Here is a 27,558-nt window from a genome sequence, read left to right as displayed (position 1 = left end):
CACAGCCGCACCAGATTTAGCATTTTCCAGTTTTAGTAAAGCAACCCCAGGCTCTCTTAACCACTTAAAGACCACCCTATAGCAGATATACAGCTGTTCTGTGCAGAATCGTTTATATACAGTATCTCACAAAAGTGAGTACACCCCTCAGGTTTTTGTAAATATTTGATTATATCTTTTCATGTGACAACACTGAAGAAATGACACTTTGCTACAATGTAAAGTAGTGAGTGTACGGCTTGTATAACAGTGTAAATTTGATGTCCCCTCAAAATAACTCAACACACAGCCATTAATGTCTAAACTGCTGGCAACAAAAGTGAGTACGCCCCTAAGTGAAAATGTAAAAATTGGGCCGATTTAGCCATTTTCACTCCCCGGGGTCATGTGACTTGTTAGTGTTACAAGGTCCCAGGTGTGAATGGAGAACAAGGTGTGGTAAATTTGGTGTTATCCCTCTCGCTCCCTCGTACCGGTCACTTGAAGTTCAACATGGCACCTCATGGCAAAGAACTCTCTGAGGATCTGAAAAAAAGAATGGTTGCTCTACATAAAGATGGCCTAGGTTATAAGAAGATTACCAAGACCCTGAAACTGAGCTGCAGCACGGTGGCCAAGACTATACAGTGGTTTAACAAGACAGGTTCCACTCAGAACAGGCCTCGCCATGGTGGACCAAAGAAGTTGAGTGCGCGTGCTCAGCACCATATTTAGAGGTTGTCTTTGGGAAATAGATGTATGAGTGCTGCCAGCATTGCTGCAGAGGTTGAAGGGGTGGGGGGTCAGCCTGTCAGTGCTCAGACCATACGCCGAACACTGCATCAAATTGGTCTGCATGGCTGTCATCTCAGAAGGAAGCCTCTTCTAAAGAAAGCCCACAAACAGTTTGCGGAAGACAAGCAGACTAACGACATGGATTACTTGAACCAAGATAAACTTACTTGGTTCAGATGGTGTCAAGCATGTGTGGCAGCAACCAGGGGAGGAGTAAAAAGACAAGTGTGTCTTGCCTACAGTCAAGCATGGTGGTGGGAGAGTCATTGTCTGGAGATGCATGAGTGCTGCCAGGACTGGGGAGCTACATTTAATTGAGGGAACCATGAATGCCAACATGTACTGTGACATACTGAAACCTCCCTTTGGAAACTGGGCCACAGGACAATATTCCGACATGATAACAACCCCAAACACATCTCCAAGCCAACCACTGCCTTGCTAAAGAAGCTGAAGGTAAAGGTGATGGATGGCCAAGCATGTCTCCAGACCTAAACCCTTTTGAGCATCTGTGGGTCATGTTCAAATTGAAGGTGGAGGAGTTCATGGTCTCTAATATCCACCAGCTCATTGATGTTGTCATGGGGGAGTGGAAGAGGAATCCAGTGGCAACCTGTGAAGCTCTGGTGAAATCCATGCCCAAGAGGGTTAAGGTAGTGCTGGAAAATAATGGTGGCCACACAAAATTTTGACACTTTGGGCCCATTTTGGACAGTTTTACTTAGGGGTGTACTCACTTTTGTTGCCAGCAGTTTGGACATTAATGGCTGTGTGTTGAGTTATTTTGTGGGGAGAGCAAATTTACTCTGTTATACAAGCTGTACACTCACTACTTTACATTGTAGCAAAGTGTCATTTCTTCAGTGTTGTCACATGAAAAGATATAATAAAATATTTACAAAAATGTGAGGGGTGTTCTCACTTTTGTGAGATACTGTATATGTTATTCTGCACTTCGGCCTAGGGGGCAGGCATGTGTGCCGCTTTTGCTGTGAATACTCACAGCAGAAGCGGATCTGCGGGTGACGAGTAATGGATGTCTGCCGTCACCCATTGATCATCGGGCAAAGACACAGAATGGAGCTCTACTAAAGTAAACAAGGCAGAGCTCCATTCTGACAGAGGGAAAGTAATGGATTTTGTGTCCCTGCAAATCAGGGAATACAATCTATTACTTTCCTTAGCATAAGCAGCACACATTGTACACAAAAACACTGGCTAGTCACACATTTACCCCTTTGATCACCTTAGATGTTTAACCCCTTCCCTGCCAGTGTCATTAGTACAGTGACAGTTCTATGTTTAGCACTATACACTGTATTAGTAAGACTTGTTCCCACAAAGTGTCAGAAGTTTCAGTTTGTGTATGATTGCCCGACGCAATATGGCAGTCCCACTACAAGTCACTGATCCCCACCATTACTAGTATATAAAAAATGTTAAAAAAATAAAAATTCCAGTATATATACCATAATTTGTAGGCACTATAACTTTTCCGCAAACCAATCAATATTTCTATTGGGATTTTTTTGAAAAATACATATTGGCCCAATTTTTTCAAAATTGTCGGTCTTTTTTTGATTATTAATACCACCAAAAGAAAGCTCTATTGATGGGGAAAAAAGACATACATTGTATTTGGATACAGCATTTAATGACTGCGCAATTGTCAGCTAAAATAATGCAGTGCCCTATCGCAATAAAATGGCCCGGTCATGATGGGGGGGGGGGGGTAAATCCAGAGATCAAGTGGTTATTCAACCTGCCAAATTATCCTAAAGTCATTTATATTGCATATTTCACATGGAATGCAATTTTTCAAGATTCCCATGAATTTTCAATATCGGTTTTCCATATTATATATGTGGTTTATCCATGGGGACAAGGTTCCCCCAAAGCCCCCTATGTCGAGGGTATGCGGCCTGGTATGTTTCAGTAGGGGGGGGTGCTCGCTCGTCCCCTCCTATCCTGACCTGCCAGGGTGCATGCTCGGGTAAGGGTCTGGTATTGACTTTAGGGGGGACCCCATGTAATTAAAAAAAAAAATTTGGTGTGGGGGTGCCCCCTTCAAATCCATACCAGATCCAAAGGGATTTGGGGGGGGGGGCCACACCATTTTATTTGCCAATTTTTTTTTGCCAGCAATTCTTTTTTTTATGAAGGAATTATATGATGATATATAATAACTGCGCTCAACCAATTAAATGAATTAAATTATGTGAAGTGTATAGATGTAGTGGCAAAACCTATATAAATTAAGCACATATAGCAAAGACCAAACTAATAGTGTCAAGGGTATAAATACCAAGTGCAATTAATTCTTAAACAACACTCATATGAATTAAATGTGCACATAAATATAAATTTCAATGGTTGTGATAGTAGATAAATACAGATATAATAAATGGTATAAATAAATTAATAAATAAATAAATATGTGCTCTAAAGTGCAAAGTGACTAATAATTAGATGTGCAAACAAAAGTCCCAACAACAAATGATAATGGACCACAGGAAACAGTCCAAATAGCACCATCCAAGTAATTATGGAATATCTGAAGAGTCTTATAATGATGCTTCTTCTGATAGTAACACTTCCACCAAACAGCAGGAACCACCCGGTGTGTCAAACTGCTTACCAGAAATGATAGACCCCTAAATTATAGGGGGGTCAGTAGAAGCCTTGTTGCACAAATGTAGGACAGGGTATATAGCCAATATTCACTGTGTTAGTCCAGCCGAATCTAAACCATCCACCTTGGAGTGTTTTCCTTGTCAGGATGCAAAGCTCCCATAAATCATATAGAGATGACAAGAAGAGACTCCATAGTGAAGTATATCGGTGCAACAAAAATTTATTGAAAGAATAACACTTACAATGTGGTTTCATGGATCAAACGAATAAAAGACAGTACAAGCCGTAAGCCAGGTGAACGTCACTTCCGCGTTCTGGTTTGCGTTCCACCCAGAGCCGGAAATGACGTGGCAACGTGATTGCGATCAGACGTCCCGGCGCGTTTCATCAGCACGCAGCTGACGTTCTCAAGGGTCATGTGATCGCACTCGTGTCGTAGGTATATATATATATAGGACAGCCTCATTGGACAGCCAATCCACCTTTGGTTATCAACAATGACCCGCCTACCCAGAAAGCGGGAAAAAAGTCCCAGACCCTTTCCAAAAACCGGCAGCAAAATGCATAGATGTGAGCGTGTACCATAGGAAACCATGTTAAATGGACTGTTGTACATTTTTGCAAACTACAACACCCATTAAAAAAACGTATAGGTGTGAAAGTAGGGTAAGAGTGTCCATAGTTTTAAATAAATATTTGTTTTTCTGGTGGCTTTAGTATTATTAGTGCACATTGCTTTTCTGACTGTGTAAAACAAACACCAATGTCAATGTGACAACACACACACCCACAACTCATGAACTATTTATGAATGACAACCAGAATGATTATTGCACAGTGACGTCTGCTAGAGATATGCAAATATAGTTTATCATTTATCAGCACTACTTTCTAGTTCAGGCAGCCTGGCCACAGATTTTCCTTCTGTTCAACAAGAAATAAGAGCGTGCTGGGTACACCTATGTCAAAGAGGAAACCACTCTACGGTGAAACCACAGACTTACCAGAGAGCAGTGGAAAGCCCACAGAATGGGCTATATAATGCCGGGGTCCCAACCTGATGTACAACTCAGAGCACCTACCTGCTATAGAGACACTCACATAGAGGACAAAGAAGAACCATGGACAACACAAGAGCCACCATGGTGAGGACAATTTTGATGATCTTTATTTATTTCTAGCTTTCTTGATTAGACGTTACTCTCAGACCATGCAAGATTAAGAGGGTCCCTGTCTATACTTTTTTATCATATTAATTTAAATTGTAAGCCAGGGCAGCAAAATTATTCTGCAAATATTTTCTCACAGTGTATCTCCTCTCATCTATTAAATACTCTTGAACTTGCCAAATTCTAATGTTGGGAAAATTTATATTTCACTTTCTGCCTGTATGTATATATATGAAATATATATATATAAAATCAGCGCTAAGATTACACAGATAACAGTGAATTCAAAGTGATAGGATAATAGTGCATAAAATCAATGCAAATGAGTAGACAAATAATTCATAAAATAATCAATAATTTACGCAGATAAAATAAAAGTTAAAGTGACTATTGCTCCAAAAATGTCCAAAACACGTGAATGAGAAAGTGCTTCTTTAAACAATCATGTGAAAAAATCCATTCATGTGGTAAAGATTTTATGTGTTTACTCTGCACAACCACATGGACTCTCTGTATTGAACTTGATTCTTAATCATTTTAATTATTACTATTTACTTATATGAATTATTTTGAATCTTTTAACCATTCACCCCAATACTAATGGTATTTTTCACATGATTGTTTAAAGAAGCACTTTCTCATTCACGTGTTTTGGACATTTTTGGAGCACTAGTCACTTTAACTTTTTTTTTATCTGTGTAAATTATGGATTATTTTATGAATTATTTGTCTACTCATTTGCATTGATTTTATGCACTATTAGCCTATCACTTTGAATTCACTGTTATCTGTGTAATCTTAGCGCTGATTTTACATATATATTTCTATATATATTTTTACGCTATATTATTGCAAGTGGTGACACTGCAAAAAAATGGCTGCTATTAAGTTTTATTACACAGTTTATAATATATATATATTTTTTATATTTTACTCATTCTCCTAGCAGTTAGCGCATTGGTTTATTATTCCCATTTATATATATATGAAATGTTACATCTTTGTGATTATTCCATTGTCAGATTTTTACATTTCCCTCCTCCATGACAATTTTTCTGTTGGTTAGAATGGATAATTAAAAGCGTATACAAACTTTACAAGGGTTAACATAGGTTGAAAAAAAAAAGATATAAGTCCATCAAGTTCAACCAATTAAAAAATGAATAAATAAATAAAAAAAACTGATATTTATATACAGCGACCCTGGACCCACAGTTAATCCAGGGGAAGGCAATAAAAGCCCTTATAAATCATGCTCCAATTTGCTCCAACAGGGAAAAACACACGTTTTCATGATCCCTGGATCAAAATCTGTAGTGTTATTTGGAGTGGTTATTGCTTGCAAAATGTATTATTTTATTTTATTGCTGTATAATATTAAATATATTGTAGAGACAGAGAGAGTTAAGTTACACACACAAGAATTCCTGCACATATCAATTTTTGTTTTATATATGTATTTTAGTTTTTCCTTTTCAGAACTAAAAGTAACATTTTAAAAAATATGTTGTTTTTTTAAGCTGAAAAAAAAACCCCCCACAAAATGTGTTCTATGATATCAATTCTGATTGTCCAGTCCCATCCCTATTGATCAAAACTAAATAGAATAAATGGTAGTTTAAAGTTGATTTAAAAAAAAAAAAAGTATCAATATTCTTTCCATTGATTTTTGTTAACAGATTTGATTTAACTAAGGATAAAATAACAGAGGCACATTTAGATTACATTGGGAAAAGACAATAACATTTTGATGCATACCTGTCTAGCATTAGAAATTATGAATAGCTGTATTAGGTCAGAGTTTCTTTCTTCTGTCCATATATTTGAAATTTTTTTGCCAGTTTTGGAAGTACATCAGTAGAAACTCGATTGCATGGAACTGAACACTCTATAGCAATCTAACAAATGCAGTTTCTTTTGACCAACATTTTGATGGTTTTGTTGGATTATTACTGCAATTTTGGTTGCTTGAAACTGGAAAATCATTCAAAATGTGGCAGATAATCTTCAATTATGGAATTTCATTACAATAAATGTTTCACAGATAAAATTTTTAAACTGCAACTTCAATTAAACAATTGTTTGTTGTTATAACATACTTATGTACAATTTTGCAGATTTTAATTTGGTTTGGTTGCTCTAGTAAAGGAGTCAATTCTGTTCACCTAGCAAAGCGAACAATCACTTTGCAAAGTGTTTACTCACTTTGCAAGGTGAAAGTAAGTAAATAAGGTGAATCTCTGTTCACTGCTGTAAACACCCAAATATGTGTGATGGAAGTTAAAAAAAAATCGGGTTTATTGTTATGAGGCTGAGTTAAATAACCATAGCTTTATCTTATTTACTAAGCTCAGAAAATATAATTTTTTTTAAGTTAACAGTCTCTGTTCTTTTAGCAAGTCAACCCCATTGTGCTGTAATTATTATGTTATTAACGGGTCCTGATTTTCTTCCCCCAGATTCAAATGACTGTACTGATTTTGCTCCTGGGAGACTCCCTATTGGTCCCTATTGCGGCTGTGGATCTCCATCACCTGAAGAAAGGAGGGTGTCCGCCTGTTACAAAGTTCCCCACATCAGTGAAAGTTAATCTGAACATAAATGGACAGAATGCTCCCGCCATGAGTGGTGATGTGAGGAAACGCTCCATCTCTCCATGGGAGTACAGGTAACTCTTTACTTCTGCCATCACTCAAAAAAATAAAAAATGCAACTATTAAGTGCAAGTTTAATAATTGTGCTTTCAGTACTTTCAGAGTAAAGTTCAAAATTCAATTTTTGTTTTTTACATCAGGTTAAAATCATTGAAAAAGCAAATATATGAACATGCTTTTTGGAAATAAATTACCTTTAGCTTGGATGTGCTGGTCATTTTGAAGAAGTCTTCAGATGGCAAAATGTAATTAACTGCAGTAAAAATTAGGTTACTTATCTAATTATCAACCCACTAACTGCCACTTTTGCTGGACAGTTGAATATATATATATATATATATATATATATATATATATATATATATATATATATATATATATAAAAAAAGAAAACAACAGCCACCACATTTAGTGTAGATTCACACTATGACGATCCAACTTCGGGGGCGACCTGTGAAGTCGCATGCACCGCGACTTCGGCGTGACTTGCACGGACTTCACATAATGGAAGTCAATGCAAGTCACTCCAATGTCGCCCCGAAGTAGTACAGAAACTATTTTCTAAGTCGGAGCGACTTGAGTCGCTCCTATTAGAACGGTTCCCGTAGCACAGAAAGGACCGCGACTTGTCAGGCTGACCAGTTGCCTGACAAGTCGCAGTAGTGTGAACCAGGACTTAGGGATTGCTAAGCTTTAATAAAATAAATGCATGCCGTTAGGTTTAGAGCCGGTCCACACTGAACCGACTCTTAAAAGATTTTTCAAAATATTGGAAAAACTCTTTGCAACCTTGCCAGTCCTTCCCTTTTCTCATTGAAGAGAGAAGAATTACATTGGTGTTTTAAGTGCATTGAGTATTATAAGAGGCAATGGCAGATCCAGGAACTATTGATGATGGTTAGATGTCATCCCAGCTATCATACTTAGGAACATATGTTAGCTGAACAAGCTGATGTTATAAGCTGCTTGGCTACCATGCATAGACACACCAGATTTTGCACGCCACAGTTTTAGTAAATCAACCCCTGTGTGACTTGTAGGTCAGTGACTCAATGTGTTGAAGTTGGAGGATCAGCATAACTCATTCTCAGAAGGAGAGGTCAGCAGTGCTGACCTCAGTGCTCCTCTCACCTCATTAAAATGAATTCAGCCTGAAAATTCAGCCCAGTTGCAGTGTACCCAGATCCCATTAAAGTTTTTTGATTGACTTAGCTTGTTGTCTGAAGCCTCTTCATACTGACTTACAATGTATGCTTTTTTCTTGCCGGCAGCTATGACGTAAACAACAATCGATTCCCCTCTACAATCGCTGAGGCCAAGTGTCTCCATACAGGATGTTTGGATGCAGAGGGTAATGTGGACATCAACCTGAACTCAGTTCCCATCAAACAGGAGATCCTGGTCCTCCATCGGGAGATGAAAGGCTGTATCCCCACCTTCAAGCTGGAGAAAAAGATGGTCACTGTTGGCTGCACCTGTGTCCGGGCCATGGTCCAGGAGCAATAACACAGAACAAGAGTGATGTTTCTGGACTTTGCTAGCCTGCCAGCCATAGTTCTCTAAAAGATATGGAAAAGGCAGAACCTCCAACATGACCTGCTCCCAACGGTTGACCTGTTCGTATAAGTTGAACTGGGTGGACCCATCTTTTTTCAACCTTATAAACCTTATCAACCTTATAAACTATGTAACTACGTAATGGTACAAAATGTTCCACTTCTAAAATAATCACAATGTATTGAAAGAGTTTACTTAAAATATACCCAAAGCCAAAGTTTTGTATAGAGTAAGGAAAGTTCAACCCCTGTCAACTTATTTTCCCATTGGGGATATTTTCCTTTACATCATGTCTCAGACACACAAGGAAAAAGGAGGAAATCTCTCCACATTAAAGAAAATCCTCTGTTGTACAGTTGTTACTGGAACAAGTGTCCCCATTGAATGATTTTCCATCTCTTCCTGCAACAACTCAAGTTATTAGATTATCTCCTCACTTTCTGTCCACACTGGTCAATGGACAATGGTAACAATGGGCCAGGACAAAAACATAGGGTAAATATCCCCACAGACAGCAGTAAAAACCTTCATCCAAAACAAAAAGAGATGGCTTTGGATACAATTTAGTTGTCATGCGATTTCATTTAGATAGGTAAAGAGAAGCCCAGGAGTGAAGTATTCTGTATCATATAGGGCTAATTATGTTGGAGTGGCGGGTAGGGAAGGGAAATGCTGTACCTGCTTCTTTCAATGACATTGATGATAGTTTATGGTAAAATTATGTGTGATAGCCTGAACAATCATTCAACTTCCGAAGTACACCAAGCTTCATAACTGGGGAAGAAACATAGAGCTGGCACCTAACTAACCAATCCTATTCCTTTGCAGATCTTTTAGTGGATGATAGGTGAACTTTACATAGATCCAGTCACCCAGCCAAATTGTAGGTTTGACCGGAACATTGAAATATACTGCCACTACACTAGTTGTCTCCTGTCGGCGGTGATGGGGCATGTTCCTAGTGATATGAAAGCTGAGCATTAGATCAACCCACAAGATGGTCACCACTGACAGGTTCTACCAAACTGGGCATTTGTCGGTATTATATATTGTCAGATACACTGCGCATAGTAAGGATCAGTAGCACTGATTAAGTGTAGTTATTTATGTAGCAATGTATGTTGCATATTCTATAGTAATTGTATTTTTAACAATGTATTTATATATTTATACATTTTATGGGATGTCTACACTTTATTTATTTGTTGTATTATAAAAAATAAAAGAAGTAGCAAAAATCTAAATGTTGTAAAGTTCTTTTCATAGTCAATGTTATTACTAATTCTGTATTGCTTTACTTTTGTATTGGATCAGTCTACAGCAGCTATTCTCAACCAGGGTTCAGTGAAATCCTAGGGTTCTTCCAGACATTGTTAGGGATTCCTTCAGCTGTAGTTGATTGACCTTTTATCTGATGGTTCCTTGATATATCTGGGTCTAATTCTAATGTCACTTGCCAGCTCCAAGACAGGACAAGACATATCAGTCGGGATGGTAGTTTTTTGGCCAGGTTTTCGGGAAATCAGGGCTTGGTCTACACCAAAGGTTTCCAAACTCTGGCCTGTGGGCCAAACGTGGCCCTTTTCTTGCTTTCATCCTGCTCTTGGGGCACTATTTCTTCCACTGGTACCAAATACTGGGCACTATTCCTCTCACTGACACCAACCATGGGGTACTATTCCTTTCACTGACACCAGAGATGGGGAATTAATTCTCCCACTGATACCAATTACGGGGCACTATTCCTCCAATTGACACCAATGATGCATTTGTTTTTACTCCCACAGACCACCAACCCTATGGCATTGTTTATTACCACTGGTGCCAGAGCATTTTCTATCCCCACTGGTCACAGTCCAGCCCCCCCCTAAAGTTTGAAGGGCAGTTAATTGGCCCTTTGTTTGGAAAGTTTGGAGTCCCCTGGTCTACACACATGGCATATAAAATAAGCTCTGTTTCTGTACAAAGTTTATAAACTACTGGGGCCCCTTGAGTGCACAGTACATTTTTTTTTGTTTTTTTTTTAGAAAGGTGAACTAAACCTTTCAAAGGTCTTGTATACTCAAACAGTGAAATGTTCCTGAAATTATTCCTGACCACCTGGGATTTTGAGTGTTTCAGCTTCATCTGGTGCATTGACCATAAGATAATTACAATTAATAAATAAATAAATACATAAATAAATCCAACAGGTGTGGTGGGAATCTTGGACAATGGGCACAGCAGGTGTGCAGATCCAGTAACTCAGTACAGAGATCTCAGCAATAGAATTCCAGGAAGATAAAGGGTACTGCAAGATGGTTTAACTCTCTAGCATCTCCCAAAAACTGAAATGTCATTGGTGTCAAATGTCAAATGTCAAATGGTGGGTTGACCCTTTAGGTTAAAGAGGTTGTAAACCCTGATTAAAAAAAAACCAAAAAAAAACTGTAAGACAAAGGCATAATGAGCTAGTAAGCATCGCATACTAGCTCGTTATGAAATACTTACGTTAGAGCAAAGCCCTCCAGTGGCACCCTCACACCTCTGAGACAGCTGACATCTTCCCAGCCATTTACGGCATGGGCTCCAAAGGTCTGGCATGGTAAGCTTGATCTTTAGAGCGCATGCCTCAAAGACGTCATTGGCTGCATGCACTCTGAATATCTCTTAAACTTTTCAAATTTAGAAGATATTCACAGTACTGTACCTACAGGTAAGTCTTATTATAGGCTTACCTGTAGGCACAATTAAAAATTAAGACTTTACTTCCTCTTTAAAATTAAACTAAATAGTAAAAACTCTTATCTGCTTAAAGATAATAGTAGGAGAAATAAAAGGCCCTGCCAATAGGAGTTCACGGGGGAATTATTATTCCAATTATTTGTTGAAAGTAAACAGCATTAAAAACTAGCCAAGTGACTATTGGTTAGGCTGCATTGACACCTGAGCAGTGTGATTTCCAGTTTTTAAAAAAATAAATTGTATTGATTTTCAGAATCTTTGCAGGCGAGAGTTTTAGAAGGCTATTTCTAGCTTCAGGCATTTTTTTATTTAGCCAATGGAAAGTAATGGAAACTTGGGGAAAGAGGCCAATTTTTACAGGCTAAAGAACTTCTGAAATGCACCTGAAAAATGTTAAAAAATGTGTACATGCGGCCTAGCATGGAGGACGGGTCTCAGCTCCTGCAAAAAAAAGGCATTCAAGAGGCACTGGGACTTTGATATAAGTTTAAACAAGGTAGTGAGAGGGTAAAAAACATTTGAAGAGCCCACTGGCTCAGGTTAGGCTTCTCACAACAGGCAAGGTCACCCTACTGTAGATACTCCAGGAGGTTATCAGGAAAAGATGTTCATATATAGAAGGAACGCCAGACCAAAGGATAAGAGTCCAAATTCATTTATTATGAATAATGCGTTTCATGGATCAAAGAAACCCCCCCTTCAATAAAAAAAAAAAAAAAAAAAAGCATAATATAACCAAAAACTATTTTTGACTGATAAATCGTGAGTCTAACAATCGTAAAACATCGTGAATAACATACATATACATCTGCATATACATATGTGCATCCAAAAATTCCCACACATTTACAAACAATGCAATGAAATGAGGATGAAGAGATGAGGGTATATCAAATAAGTGATAAGGTGCAATGGGTTCATTTTCAAAATGAATAATATCAGATTCTACATGATTCTACATGATCATTAGATGAAATTGCACAATCAAATATATAGCTGAAACAATACACATGGGAAACAATTCAATATAATAAAAATAATATAAAATAAACCCACAACCCTAATATAACAGTCAATATTGGAATTTACCAGGTGCCAGGGAAACAAGGGCACAACATCCCACAGAAAATAATTTAGAAAAAAAACAACAAAATAAAAAATTAAAGTGGATTTAACCACTTAAGCTCCGGAAGATTTTACCCCCTTCCTGACCAGGGCCTATTTTGCGATTTGGCACTGCGTGACTTTAACGGACAATTGCGCAGTCGTGCGACGATGTACCTAAACGAATTTGACGTCCTTTTTTTCCCACAAACAGAGCTTTCTTTTGGTGGTATTTGATCACCTGTGCGATTTTTTGATCATGCGCTATAAAAAAAAGAGCGTCAATTTTGCAAAAATAACAATATTTTTCACATTTTTTTATATGAAATTCCCCAAAAAAAATGTAAAAATCAAAATTTTTTAACATTTTAGGCCAATTTGTTTTATGCTACCTATGTTTAGTAAAAAAAAATTGCAAAAATCGTATTTTTGTTTGGTTTGCGCAAAAGTTATTGCGTTTACTAACTAAGGGAAAGATTTTTGTAATTTTTGTTGTTTTTTTTTTTTAACGAGTATTGGGGCGGTGATCTGCGTTTTTTTTGCGGGACTGCGACATTGCGGCGTACAGATCGGACCCTTGACTGACATTTTTTACACTTTTGGGGTTACCAGTGACATTACTGCAGTAATCAGTGCTATACATATGCACTGTTACTGTAAAAATGACACTGGCAGTGAAGGAGTTAACTTTATTGGAGAGGGAGGGGTTAAGTGTGTCCCTAGGGGCGTGTTTCTAACTGTGATTGGCTGTGGCTACTAGTGTAAGAACAGAGATCAACGGTCCTACATAGTAGAACCGTATGATCTCCATTCTTACACAGGGAAGAATGACAGGCAGCTTTGTTTACATTAGCTGCCTTCCTTTCTTCCGGTGTAACGGAAGATCGCGTGTGCCCGGCGGACATCGGGGGGGGGGGGGTCTGTGACCGCGCGGGAGTGGGAGCGTGCCTCCGGGGGCACGCGCTTGCTCCCTAGAGCCTCACAGGCTAGCGACGTAACCCTACGACGCTTTGCCTGTGATGGGCTGACTGCCGACATAAATAGTCGTGCGGAGGTCGGCAAGCGGTTAAAGCCTTAAGGTTTTTCACCTTAATGCATTTGATTGAGAGATTGCAGTGAGACTGAGGCAAACCCATGCCTCGATCTCATATGCAACCAGTGAAACCGGAAGTGATGTCACTTCCAGTTTCAGAGGCCTTCCTGTCCAGCACAGCCAGGGGACACCTCTAACCAAGCCACTTGGTTAGATGGTGTGAAGGGCAGGGGAGTTATTGGGGTCTATTAGCCCCCTAATATCTCCATAAAGAGTACTTGTCACCTGCCCAATACTATCACATAGGTGTTTTTTAACCCCTTGCAATAGCAATCAAGTAAAAATAAATATAAAAAGAAAAGAAAAATGCAAAAAATAAAATTATAATAAACAATTTTAAAATAAAAAAATTACCAAAAACCCTTGTAGGCCCGCACACCTGTGCAAACGCAAACACAAGCCCATACGTGTGACATATCTCTGTGAATGTCAGAGTGAGAGAAATAGTTCTAGCATAACAGCTACTAGAAAACTCTAAAATGATGAGCTGTAAAGGCTTTTAAAGCGTCACCTTTGGGGATTTTTGGGCACCATCATTTTTGGTGACATCGTGAGAACACGCAATTTTAAGACATGGAATGCTTGGTTTCTGTTTACTCGATGCAACCTCATATTTTATATTTTAACTAAATATTTGTATTATATGGTGTGGTTTAGCACTAAAATTAGCTTTTATTTTATATTTTCCTGAAAATTTGCATTTAATAAACAGTTGTGCAAATATCATGTAAAACAAAAACTTCTAACTATCACATTTCTATTCTACAGGGCCTCTGCTTTCAGAAAATATATAATGTCCTGGGGGTTTCATTAATTTTATTGCCAAAATTTAAGATCTTTACATGTATGCGGAAAATAAAAAGAATTGCTCTGGAGTTGAACTGGTTAAGGATGAGTGGATTTGAGAGTCTTTATGTTTTTGAAATTTCAGAAAAAAATCTAGTGCATTATTGCCATTTTTGGCAAAATGGACTGAAGTCAACATATTAAAGCAGTTATTGGTGGTGTTTACACGTGCAATGGGATTTCAATGGCTCCTGGAGGTTACAGGAGCTCCTTCAACTATCCTGGATCTGTTCTTGTGAAAGTAGCATTCAAAAATTAAAGAAACATTTACAAAATAAAAACAAACACACAAATACAAAGGACACTTAAATTACATAAATTAAACTACCCTAAATACAGCAACAACTTCTAAATAAAGAAAAAAAATAGGGAGATTAATTAAATTTTCTAACGAATTTCACCAAATCCTTTTTGTATTGGTCTCTGGTCAGCTGAGTAAATTATCATCTCTTGCTATCGTTTTTCTCTCTGCACTTTATTAGCATTGAGCAATAACAAGAGGAAGAAGAAGAGGAAACCTGTGTAAAACTGGCCAGGATGGGTCACACAAAGGAGGTGGATGGAGGAATCCCCACCTTGTCGGGACACTGTATTCTGACAGCAGGACTCACCTCCACTTCTTTGAAAAGCGATCCATCACAGATCACTTTTTCAGAGGGGCGGCAAGGGCTGTCACACATGTGAATGAGCCCTTACCAAAACTATCACAATATTTTTCTGAATAAGTCACGGCTCATATTGAAGGGGCCATATTAGGGCTGCTGTTGGAAATCATAGGGCCCTGTACAGCATACTTGACAGGGCCCTCCAGACATGTGGGTGCATGTTTATGGCCCCAAACACAGACTCTGTGCATTCCCATAGGACTCATTCAGATGGGTGCTGTCCCATTCTTCGCAATGAGCCACAGACACTGTGGGGTTGATTTACTGAAGGCAAATAGACTGTGCACTTTGAGTGGTGCAGTAACACTCTGCAAGTGCCGTTGCTCCAGGGCTTAGTAAATGAGGTTTAGAAAGAGATTTGGTGCCTCAGGCCAAATAGGGTTGGGACTTTATGGACTAATATAGAACAACTTTGTGGTTATATACAATTTATTGAGAAAAGTTGATAACATAAATGATATAGATAATAATAATCATAATAATAATAAGTAAAGGTTGGTGTATGGGTTATAGACCCATAGGTGGTAGTGATTCAAGAAGGAAGATATGTGACATAGTGATATGGTGACAATTGGTATGTCTATCTATCCGTCCATGCTTATGATTTCAGCGTGAAGTCTGTAGGGATAGATACCTTGGGTTTTCCTACGCGTTTCTGCATTTTAGGTAAGTTGCCTTTGTCAAGGAATGTTTGTCCACCATATCTGTAAGTATAGTAGATAAACAGTTAGTGAATATTATGCTTTCTGTGGGTAGTTTCCATTGGTTGCATAATAAGGTACATACTTGTTGAAAAAAACGTGTGCCTGCTCCTGAGACCTTGCTTCTGATCATTTTATTTCACACAGGAATTGAAAGTGGACACTGCTGCTGTGGTGTACAATATGCAGTAATTAACATTTATTATTTTGGATATATATCGTGGATATATGTAGCTTGGAGGTACTTACTGTCAGTGTAGTACTTTAAACAGCCAGTAGGGAGGATAGTCCCATTCTTGTCCAGTTAATTCTAATAATGACAGGGATATTAGTTATAATTTTGGGGGGTCAATCGGCCCTTAATACATGTAAGTAGACATAGTGGGTGAGACTGGCTGTTGGATTAATATAGGTATCTTCAGTTGTACTTACTGAAAGAGCGCTTGCTGTGTTGTAATACTTTGGCAGACCAATAGGGGATCGGTCCAAATTTTTCCCGTTTGTTCTAGTGGTGGAAGAGAGGGGGAGACTGAGTTTTCACTTTTTGTAATTAAGAACAACCATCAATGCATGTCATAGCATTGTGGTTAACTCACTTTTAGGTGTGAGGAGGTATCCACAGTCAGTCATCCAGGCTAGCAGGTCCGGGCGTCCGTTCGTTCCCTCAGCTGGAGGGAAGTGGCGCCCTATTGGAATTCCCCGGCCTTTTGTACTCTCCGCGCATGCGCAGATGTGCGCATCGACGTGGCATGTTTGGACTTCCGGGTGTTTGTGTGAAGTAGCACGTGTGCGCGCACATCCTGTCAGCGTAGCGGGGTATAGAGATAACGGCCGCCGACACAGGGATAGAGAGGACATCCCGCAAGGAGATCATTATAGAAGACTCATCTTCTATTTCTCATGGAGCCCCCGGTTTTTGGATCACCGGGGTCCCCTGTGCCGGATGTGTAAAAGGAAAAGAAGACTTGGAATCATGTTTTGGCAGACCATGCATGAATATATGATAATACATAAATAATAAAAGATTGATTTAAAGGCTCAAAACATTTGTCGCCTTATTGCATACTAAACAATTGGAATATATAAATAATGTATCCATATAATGAGTTGATTTATACAGCAATATATATACATATATACAGAGAAGGGGATATCAGGAAGGAGGCATTGGAATGGTGTTGGGGTGGCACGTGTGAGGTAGGTACCCCAGGATGGGGGGTCCAGGGCATAGATTCCAAGAGGTGAGCCAAAGAATTTAAATTAGGTTAACCTTCACTTTTTAAAGAGTAAAAAAAAAAAAAAAAATGCATTTTGCTTGCACATGATTGGATGATGGAAGTCAGCAGAGTTACTGCTGATTTACTAAGCTCTGGAGTAACAGCACTTTGCAAAGTGTTCAGTGTATTTGCCTTTAGTAAATCAACCCCTGCACCTTTGTGTCCGTGCACCAGATCCTGCCTGCATGTGAAATTTTACACGTAACTGTGTCTGTGCAGCTGCTAAGTCTGCATCCACTTCATTGGAGACAAGACCAGTCACCCTGCAGAGGGATAGAGAGCAGCAATGACCGGTCTTTATTACAGGAAGCTCCTGCACAGAGGCCAATGGGTTGATTTACTAAAGGCAAAACAACTGTGCACTTTGCAAAGTGCAATTGCACTCTGCAAGAGCAGTTGTTCCAGAGCTTAGTAAATGAGCAGAAACTCTGCTGACTTCCATCATCCAAACATGTACAAGCAAAAATGCTGTTTTATTTATTTTCCTTGCATGTGATTGGGTACTCTTTCCAAACTGAAGCCTTACCTCATTTACTAATCTCTGGAGCAACTGCACTTGCAGAGTGGAAAGTCTATTTGCCTTTGGTAAATCAACCCCACAGTGTCACCCTATATTACTGCACAAATTTGGAAGAAATACAAAAAGTACACCAAGATTCTGAAACTGACCAAACCTAACCTGAAGCTAACATTGAAACCTTTAACTTGACCATAACCGCTAACCTCTGATCCCAACCCTAAACGTGACGTTCCCCCTAACACTAGACTAACCAAATTTACTTTGCCTTTGTTGAAAGTATTGGACCAGGGGGCAGCAGAGATGGTAACAAAGTCACTCAGTCCCTGAACCAATAAAAAAGCAGCACTGGGTTTTGTTTCCGATAGTCCTCTTGTGTAATTTCATACATATTACAATATATTTCTTTTTTTTTTAGTTTTGGATACATCAAGGAAGTGCCTTTCCAGATTTTTTTTATTGCTGTCTGTGTCACCTCTGGGAAGTTTCCCATTCTCTGTTTGTCCTGCTGATCATTATCTTTACTTCCTCTAATCATGTGAAAAGGAGATTCCTATTCTGTTCCTATTTTGTTCCTATTTTGTTGTTCTTCTGCAGATGATTTGGTGCTGGGAGAACACAGGGGAGTTTATTTGCTAAAACTGGCGAGTGCAAAATCTGATGCAGCTCTGCATAGAAACCAATCAGCTTGCAGGTTTTATTGTCAAAGCTAATTGAACAAGGTGAAGTTAGAAGCTGATTGGCTGCCATGCACAGCCGCACCAGATTTAGCATTTTCCAGTTTTAGTAAAGCAACCCCAGGCTCTCTTAACCACTTAAAGACCACCCTATAGCAGATATACAGCTGTTCTGTGCAGAATCGTGTATATACAGTATCTCACAAAGTGAGTACACCCCTCAGGTTTTTGTAAATATTTGATTATATCTTTTCATGTGACAACACTGAAGAAATGACACTTTGCTACAATGTAAAGTAGTGAGTGTACGGCTTGTATAACAGTGTAAATTTGATGTCCCCTCAAAATAACTCAACACACAGCCATTAATGTCTAAACTGCTGGCAACAAAAGTGAGTACGCCCCTAAGTGAAAATGTAAAAATTGGGCCGATTTAGCCATTTTCACTCCCCGGGGTCATGTGACTTGTTAGTGTTACAAGGTCCCAGGTGTGAATGGAGAACAAGGTGTGGTAAATTTGGTGTTATCCCTCTCGCTCCCTCGTACTGGTCACTTGAAGTTCAACATGGCACCTCATGGCAAAGAACTCTCTGAGGATCTGAAAAAAAGAATGGTTGCTCTACATAAAGATGGCCTAGGTTATAAGAAGATTACCAAGACCCTGAAACTGAGCTGCAGCACGGTGGCCAAGACTATACAGTGGTTTAACAAGACAGGTTCCACTCAGAACAGGCCTCGCCATGGTGGACCAAAGAAGTTGAGTGCGCGTGCTCAGCGCCATATTTAGAGGTTGTCTTTGGGAAATAGATGTATGAGTGCTGCCAGCATTGCTGCAGAGGTTGAAGGGGTGGGGGGTCAGCCTGTCAGTGCTCAGACCATACGCCGAACACTGCATCAAATTGGTCTGCATGGCTGTCATCTCAGAAGGAAGCCTCTTCTAAAGATGATGCACAAGAAAGCCCACAAACAGTTTGCGGAAGACAAGCAGACTAACGACATGGATTACTTGAACCATGTCCTGTGGTCTGATGAGACCAAGATAAACTTACTTGGTTCAGATGGTGTCAAGCATGTGTGGCAGCAACCAGGGGAGGAGTAAAAAGACAAGTGTGTCTTGCCTACAGTCAAGCATGGTGGTGGGAGAGTCATTGTCTGGAGATGCATGAGTGCTGCCAGGACTGGGGAGCTACATTTAATTGAGGGAACCATGAATGCCAACATGTACTGTGACATACTGAAACCTCCCTTTGGAAACTGGGCCACAGGACAATATTCCGACATGATAACAACCCCAAACACATCTCCAAGCCAACCACTGCCTTGCTAAAGAAGCTGAAGGTAAAGGTGATGGATAGCCAAGCATGTCTCCAGACCTAAACCCTTTTGAGCATCTGTGGATCATGTTCAAATTGAAGGTGGAGGAGTTCATGGTCTCTAATATCCACCAGCTCATTGATGTTGTCATGGGGGAGTGGAAGAGGAATCCAGTGGCAACCTGTGAAGCTCTGGTGAAATCCATGCCCAAGAGGGTTAAGGTAGTGCTGGAAAATAATGGTGGCCACACAAAATTTTGACACTTTGGGCCCATTTTGGACAGTTTTACTTAGGGGTGTACTCACTTTTGTTGCCAGCAGTTTGGACATTAATGGCTGTGTGTTGAGTTATTTTGTGGGGAGAGCAAATTTACTCTGTTATACAAGCTGTACACTCACTACTTTACATTGTAGCAAAGTGTCATTTCTTCAGTGTTGTCACATGAAAAGATATAATAAAATATTTACAAAAATGTGAGGGGTGTTCTCACTTTTGTGAGATACTGTATATGTTATTCTGCACTTCGGCCTAGGGGGCAGGCATGTGTGCCGCTTTTGCTGTGAATACTCACAGCAGAAGCGGATCTGCGGGTGACGAGTAATGGATGTCTGCCGTCACCCATTGATCATCGGGCAAAGACACAGAATGGAGCTCTACTAAAGTAAACAAGGCAGAGCTCCATTCTGACAGAGGGAAAGTGATGGATTTTGTGTCCCTGCAAATCAGGGAATACAATCTATTACTTTCCTTAGCATAAGCAGCACACATTGTACACAAAAACACTGGCTAGTCACACATTTACCCCTTTGATCACCTTAGATGTTTAACCCCTTCCCTGCCAGTGTCATTAGTACAGTGACAGTTCTATGTTTAGCACTATACACTGTATTAGTAAGACTTGTTCCCACAAAGTGTCAGAAGTTTCAGTTTGTGTATGATTGCCCGACGCAATATGGCAGTCCCACTACAAGTCACTGATCCCCACCATTACTAGTATATAAAAAATGTTAAAAAATAAAAATTCCAGTATATATACCATAATTTGTAGGCGCTATAACTTTTCCGCAAACCAATCAATATTTCTATTGGGATTTTTTTGAAAAATACATATTGGCCCAATTTTTTCAAAATTGTCGGTCTTTTTTTGATTATTAATACCACCAAAAGAAAGCTCTATTGATGGGGAAAAAAGACATACATTGTATTTGGATACAGCATTTAATGACTGCGCAATTGTCAGCTAAAATAATGCAGTGCCCTATCGCAATAAAATGGCCCGGTCATGATGGGGGGGGGGGTAAATCCAGAGATCAAGTGGTTATTCAACCTGCCAAATTATCCTAAAGTCATTTATATTGCATATTTCACATGGCATGCAATTTTTCAAGATTCCCATGAATTTTCAATATCGGTTTTCCATATTATATATGTGGTTTATCCATGGGGACAAGGTTCCCCCAAAGCCCCCTATGTCGAGGGTATGTGCTCGCTCGTCCCCTCCTATCCTGACCTGCCAGGGTGCATGCTCGGGTAAGGGTCTGGTATTGACTTTAGGGGGGACCCCATGTAATTTAAAAAAAAATTTGGTGTGGGGGTGCCCCCTTCAAATCCATACCAGACCCAAAGGGATTTGGGGGGGGGGAGGGCACACCATTTTATTTGCCAATTTTTTTTTGCCAGCAATTCTTTTTTTTATGAAGGAATTATATGATGATATATAATAACTGCGCTCAACCAATTAAATGAATTAAATTATGTCAAGTGTATAGATGTAGTGGCAAAACCTATATAAATTAAGCACATATAGCAAAGACCAAACTAATAGTGTCAAGGGTATAAATACCAAGTGCAATTAATTCTTAAACAACACTCATATGAATTAAATGTGCACATAAATATAAATTTCAATGGTTGTGATAGTAGATAAATACAGATACAATAAATGGTATAAATAAATTAATAAATAAATAAATATGTGCTCTAAAGTGCAAAGTGACTAATAATTAGATGTGCAAACAAAAGTCCCAACAATAAATGATAATGGACCACAGAAAACAGTCCAAATAGCACCATCCAAGTAATTATGGAATATCTGAAGAGTCTTATAATGATGCTTCTTCTGATAGTAACACTTCCACCAAACAGCAGGAACCACCCGGTGTGTCAAACTGCTTACCAGAAATGATAGACCCCTAAATTATAGGGGGGTCAGTAGAAGCCTTGTTGCACAAATGTAGGACAGGGTATATAGCCAATATTCACTGTGTTAGTCCAGCCGAATCTAAACCATCCACCTTGGAGTGTTTTCCTTGCCAGGATGCAAAGCTCCCATAAATCATATAGAGATGACAAGAAGAGACTCCATAGTGAAGTATATCGGTGCAACAAAAATTTATTGAAAGAATAACACTTACAATGTGGTTTCTTGGATCAAACGAATAAAAGACAGTACAAGCCGTAAGCCAGGTGAACGCCACTTCCGCATTCTGGTTTGCGTTCCACCCAGAGCCGGAAATGACGTGGCAACGTGATTGCGATCAGACGTCCCGGCGCGTTTCATCAGCACGCAGCTGACGTTCTCAAGGGTCATGTGATCGCACTCGTGTCGTAGGTATATATATATATAGGACAGCCTCATTGGACAGCCAATCCACCTTTGGTTATCAACAATGACCCGCCTACCCAGAAGGCGGGAAAAAAGTCCCAGACCCTTTCCAAAAACCGGCAGCAAAATGCATAGATGTGAGCGTGTACCATAGGAAACCATGTTAAATGGACTGTTGTACATTTCTGCAAACTACAACACCCATTAAAAAAACGTATAGGTGTGAACGTAGGGTAAGAGTGTCCATAGTATTAAATAAAGATTTGTTTTCCTGATGGCTTTAGTATTATTAGCGCACATTGCTTTTCTGGCTGTGTAAAACAAACACCAATGTCAATGTGACAACACACACACACCCACAACTCATGAACTATTTATGAATGAAAACCAGAATGATTATTGCACAGTGACGTCTGCTAGAGATATGCAAATATAGTTTATCATTTATCAGCACTACTTTCTAGTTCAGGAAGCCTGGCCACAGATTTTCCTTCTGTTCAACAAGAAATAAGAGCGTACACCGATGTCAGAGAGGAAACCACTCTACGGTGAAACCACAGACTTACCAGAGAGCAGTGGAAAACCCACAGAATGGGCTATATAATGCCGGGGTCCCAACCTGATGTACAACTCAGAACACCTACCTGCTATAGAGACACTCACATAGAAGACAAAGAAGAACCATGGACAACACAAGAGCCACCATGGTGAGGACAGTTTTGATGATCTTTATTTATTTCTAGCTTTCTTGATTAGACATTACTCTCAAACCATGCAAGATTAATAGGGACCCTGTCTTTACTTTTTATCATATTAATTTAAATTGTAAGCAAGGGCAGCAAAATTATTCTGCAAATATTTTCTCACAGTGTATCTCCTCTCATCTATTAAATACTCTTGAACTTGCCAAAGTTCTAATGTTGGGAAAATGTATATTTCACTTTCTGCCTGTATGTATATATATGAAATATATATATATATAAAATCAGCGCTAAGATTACACAGATAACAGTGAATTCAAAGTGATAGGATAACAGTGCATAAAATCAATGCAAATGAGTAGACAAATAATTCATAAAATAATCCATAATTTATGCAGATAAAATAAAAGTTAAAGTGACTAGTGCTCCAAAAATTTCCAAAACACGTGAATGAGAAAGTGCTTCTTTAAACAATCATGTGAAAAAATCCATTCATGTGGTAAAGATTTTATGTGTTTTCTCTGCACAACCACATGGACTCTCTGTATTGAACTTGATTCTTAATCATTTTAATTATTACTATTTACTTATATGAATTATTTTGAATCTTTTAACCATTCACCCCAATACTAATGGTATTTTTCACATGATTGTTTAAAGAAGCACTTTCTCATTCACGTGTTTTGGACATTTTTGGAGCACTAGTCACTTTAACTTTTTTTTTATCTGTGTAAATTATGGATTATTTTATGAATTATTTGTCTACTCATTTGCATTGATTTTATGCACTATTAGCCTATCACTTTGAATTCACTGTTATCTGTGTAATCTTAGCGCTGATTTTACATATATATATTTCTATATATATTTTTACGCTATATTATTGCAAGTGGTGACACTGCAAAAAAAATGGCTGCTATTAAGTTTTATTACACAGTTTATAATATATATATATTTTTTATATTTTACTCATTCTCCTAGCAGTTAGCGCATTGGTTTATTATTCCCATTTATATATATATGAAATGTTACATCTTTGTGATTATTCCATTGTCAGATTTTTACATTTCCCTCCTCCATGACAATTTTTCTGTTGGTTAGAATGGATAATTAAAAGCCTATACAAACTTTACAAGGGTTAACATAGGTTGAAAAAAAAAAGATATAAGTCCATCAAGTTCAACCAATTAAAAAATGAATAAATAAATAAAAAAAACTGATATTTATATACAGCGACCCTGGACCCACAGTTAATCCAGGGGAAGGCAATAAAAGCCCTTATAAATCATGCTCCAATTTGCTCCAACAGGGAAAAACACACGTTTTCATGATCCCTGGATCAAAATCTGTAGTGTTATTTGGAGTGGTTATTGCTTGCAAAATGTATTATTTTATTTTATTGCTGTATAATATTAAATATATTGTAGAGACAGAGAGAGTTAAGTTACACACACAAGAATCCCTGCACATATCAATTTTTGTTTTATATATGTATTTTAGTTTTTCCTTTTCAGAACTAAAAGTAACATTTTAAAAAATATGTTGTTTTTTTAAGCTGAAAAAAAACCCCCCACAAAATGTGTGCTATGATATCAATTCTGATTGTCCAGTCCCATCCCTATTGATCAAAACTATATAGAATAAATGGTAGTTTAAACTTGATTTAAAAAAAAAAAGTATCAATATTCTTTCCATTGATTTTTGTTAACATATTTGATTTAACTAAGGATAAAATAACAGAGGCACATTTAGATTACATTGGGAAAAGACAATAACATTTTGATAAATACCTGTCTAGCATTATAAATTATAAATAGCTGTATTAGGTCAAAGTTTCTTTCTTCTGTCCATATATTTGAATTTTTTTTGCCAGTTTTGGAAGTACATCAGTAGAAACACAATTGCATGGAACTGAACACTCTATAGCAATCTAACAAATGCAGTTTCTTTTGACCAACATTTTGATGGTTTTGTTGGATTATTACTGCAATTTTGGTTGCTTGAAACTGGAAAATCATTCAAAATGTGGCAGATAATCTTCAATTATGGAATTTCATTACAATAAATGTTTCACAGACAAAATTTTTAAACTGCAACTTCAATTAAACAAGTGTTTGTTGTTATAACATACTTATGTACAATTTTGCAGATTTTAATTCGGTTTGGTTGCTCTAGTAAAGGAGTCAATTCTGTTCACCTATAAAAGCGAACGATCACTTTGCAAAGTGTTTACTCACTTTGCAAGGTGAAAGTAAGTAAATAAGGTGAATCTCTGTTCACTGCTGTAAACACCCAAATATGTGTGATGGAAGTTAAAAAAAAAATCGGGCTTATTGTTATGAGTTAACTAACCATAGCTTTATCTTATTTACTAAGCTCAGAAAATATAATTTTTTTTAAGTTAACAGTCTCTGTTCTTTTAGCAAGCCAACCCCATTGTGCTGTAAATTAATATGTTAATAACGGGTCCTGATTTTCTTCCCCCAGATTCAAATGACTGTACTGATTTTGCTCCTGGGAGTCTCCCTATTGGTCCCTATTGCAGCTGTGGATCTCCATCACCTGAAGAAAGGAGGGTGTCCGCCTGTTACAAAGTTCCCCACATCAGTGAAAGTTAATCTGAACATTAATGGACAGGATGCTCCCGCCATGAGTGGTGATGTGAGGAAACGCTCCATCTCTCCATGGGAGTACAGGTAACTCTTTACTTCTGCCATCACTCAAAAAAATAAAAATAAAAAATGCAACTATTAAGTGCACGTTTAATAATTGTGCTTTCAGTACTTTCAGAGTAAAGTTCAAAAGTCAATTTTTGTTTTTTACATCAGGTTAAAATCATTGAAAAAGCAAATATATGAACATGCTTTTTCAAAATAAATTACCTTTAGCTTGGATGTTCTGGTCATTTTGAAGAAGTCTTCAGATGGCAAAATGTAATTAACTGCAGTAAAAATTAGGTTACTTATCTCAACCCACTAACTGCCACTTTTGCTGGACAGTTGAATATATATATATATATATATATATATATAAAAAAAAGAAAACAACAGCCACCACATTTAGTGTCGATTCACACTATGACGATCCGACTTCGGGGGCGACCTGTGAAGTCGCATGCACCGCGACTTTGGCGTGACTTGCACGGACTTCACATAATGGAAGTCAATGCAAGTCACTCCAATGTCGCCCCGAAGTAGTACAGAAACTATTTTCTAAGTCGGAGCGACTTGAGTCGCTCCTATTAGAACGGTTCCCGTAGCACAGAAAGGACCGCGACTTGTCAGGCTGACCAGTCGCCTGACAAGTCGCAGTAGTGTGAACCGGGACTTAGGGATTGCTAAGCTTTAATAAAATAAATGCATGCCGTTAGGTTTAGAGCCGGTCCACACTGAACCGACTCTTAGATAAATGTTTTATGTTGCTAAAAGATTTTTCAAAATATTGGAAAAACTCTTTGCAACCTTGCCAGTCCTTCCCTTTTCTCATTGAAGAGAGAAGAATTACATTGGTGTTTTAAGTGCATTGAGTATTATAAGAGGCAATGGCAGATCCAGGAACTATTGATGATGGTTAGATGTCATCCCAGCTATCATACTTAGGAACATATGTTAGCTGAACAAGCTGATGTTATAAGCTGCTTGGCTACCATGCATAGACACACCAGATTTTGCACGCCACAGTTTTAGTAAATCAACCCCTGTGTGACTTGTAGGTCAGTGACTCAATGTGTTGAAGTTGGAGGATCAGCATAACTCATTCTCAGAAGGAGAGGTCAGCAGTGCTGACCTCAGTGCTCCTCTCACCTCATTAAAATGAATTCAGCCTGAAAATTCAGCCCAGTTGCAGTGTACCCAGATCCCATTAAAGTTTTTTGATTGACTTAGCTTGTTGTCTGAAGCCTCTTCATACTGACTTACAATGTATGCTTTTTTCTTGCCGGCAGCTATGACGTAAACAACAATCGATTCCCCTCTACAATCGCTGAGGCCAAGTGTCTCCATACAGGATGTTTGGATGCAGAGGGTAATGTGGACATCAACCTGAACTCAGTTCCCATCAAACAGGAGATCCTGGTCCTCCATCGGGAGATGAAAGGCTGTATCCCCACCTTCAAGCTGGAGAAAAAGATGGTCACTGTTGGCTGCACCTGTGTCCGGGCCATGGTCCAGGAGCAATAACACAGAACAAGAGTGATGTTTCTGGACTTTGCTAGCCTGCCAGCCATAGTTCTCTAAAAGATATGGAAAAGGCAGAACCTCCAACATGACCTGCTCCCAACGGTTGACCTGTTCGTATAAGTTGAACTGGGTGGACCCATCTTTTTTCAACCTTATAAACCTTATCAACCTTATAAACTATGTAACTACGTAATGGTACAAAATGTTCCACTTCTAAAATAATCACAATGTATTGAAAGAGTTTACTTAAAATATACCCAAAGCCAAAGTTTTGTATAGAGTAAGGAAAGTTCAACCCCTGTCAACTTATTTTCCCATTGGGGATATTTTCCTTTACATCATGTCTCAGACACACAAGGAAAAAGGAG

General features: G+C 38.6%; 2 protein-coding genes across 2 annotated transcripts; both read left to right on the top strand.

Moving 5' to 3' along the window:
• The first annotated feature begins 4,502 nt into the window (after positions 1 to 4,502).
• LOC309551068 (interleukin-17F-like) lies at positions 4,503 to 8,807 on the top strand. The gene is made up of 3 exons (XM_082251511.1): positions 4,503 to 4,553; positions 7,037 to 7,245; positions 8,503 to 8,807. The coding sequence occupies exons 1-3, from the start codon at positions 4,530 to 4,532 to the stop codon at positions 8,735 to 8,737; spliced, it is 468 nt and encodes a 155-aa protein (XP_082107637.1). The 5' UTR covers positions 4,503 to 4,529; the 3' UTR covers positions 8,738 to 8,807.
• Positions 8,808 to 22,928: 14,121 nt separating this feature from the next.
• LOC309551526 (interleukin-17F-like) lies at positions 22,929 to 27,285 on the top strand. Its single transcript, XM_082252147.1, has 3 exons — positions 22,929 to 23,018; positions 25,500 to 25,708; positions 26,956 to 27,285. Exons 1-3 carry the CDS (start codon positions 22,995 to 22,997, stop codon positions 27,188 to 27,190), a joined length of 468 nt encoding a protein of 155 aa, XP_082108273.1. The 5' UTR covers positions 22,929 to 22,994; the 3' UTR covers positions 27,191 to 27,285.
• Positions 27,286 to 27,558: the final 273 nt, after the last annotated feature.

Source organism: Pelophylax lessonae, assembly GCF_965119305.1.
Source record: "Pelophylax lessonae genome assembly, chromosome: 3".
Classification (NCBI taxonomy): domain Eukaryota; kingdom Metazoa; phylum Chordata; class Amphibia; order Anura; family Ranidae; genus Pelophylax; species Pelophylax lessonae.
Note: the sequence above shows the minus strand (reverse complement) of the source record. Positions and strands in the feature narration are given on the sequence as shown.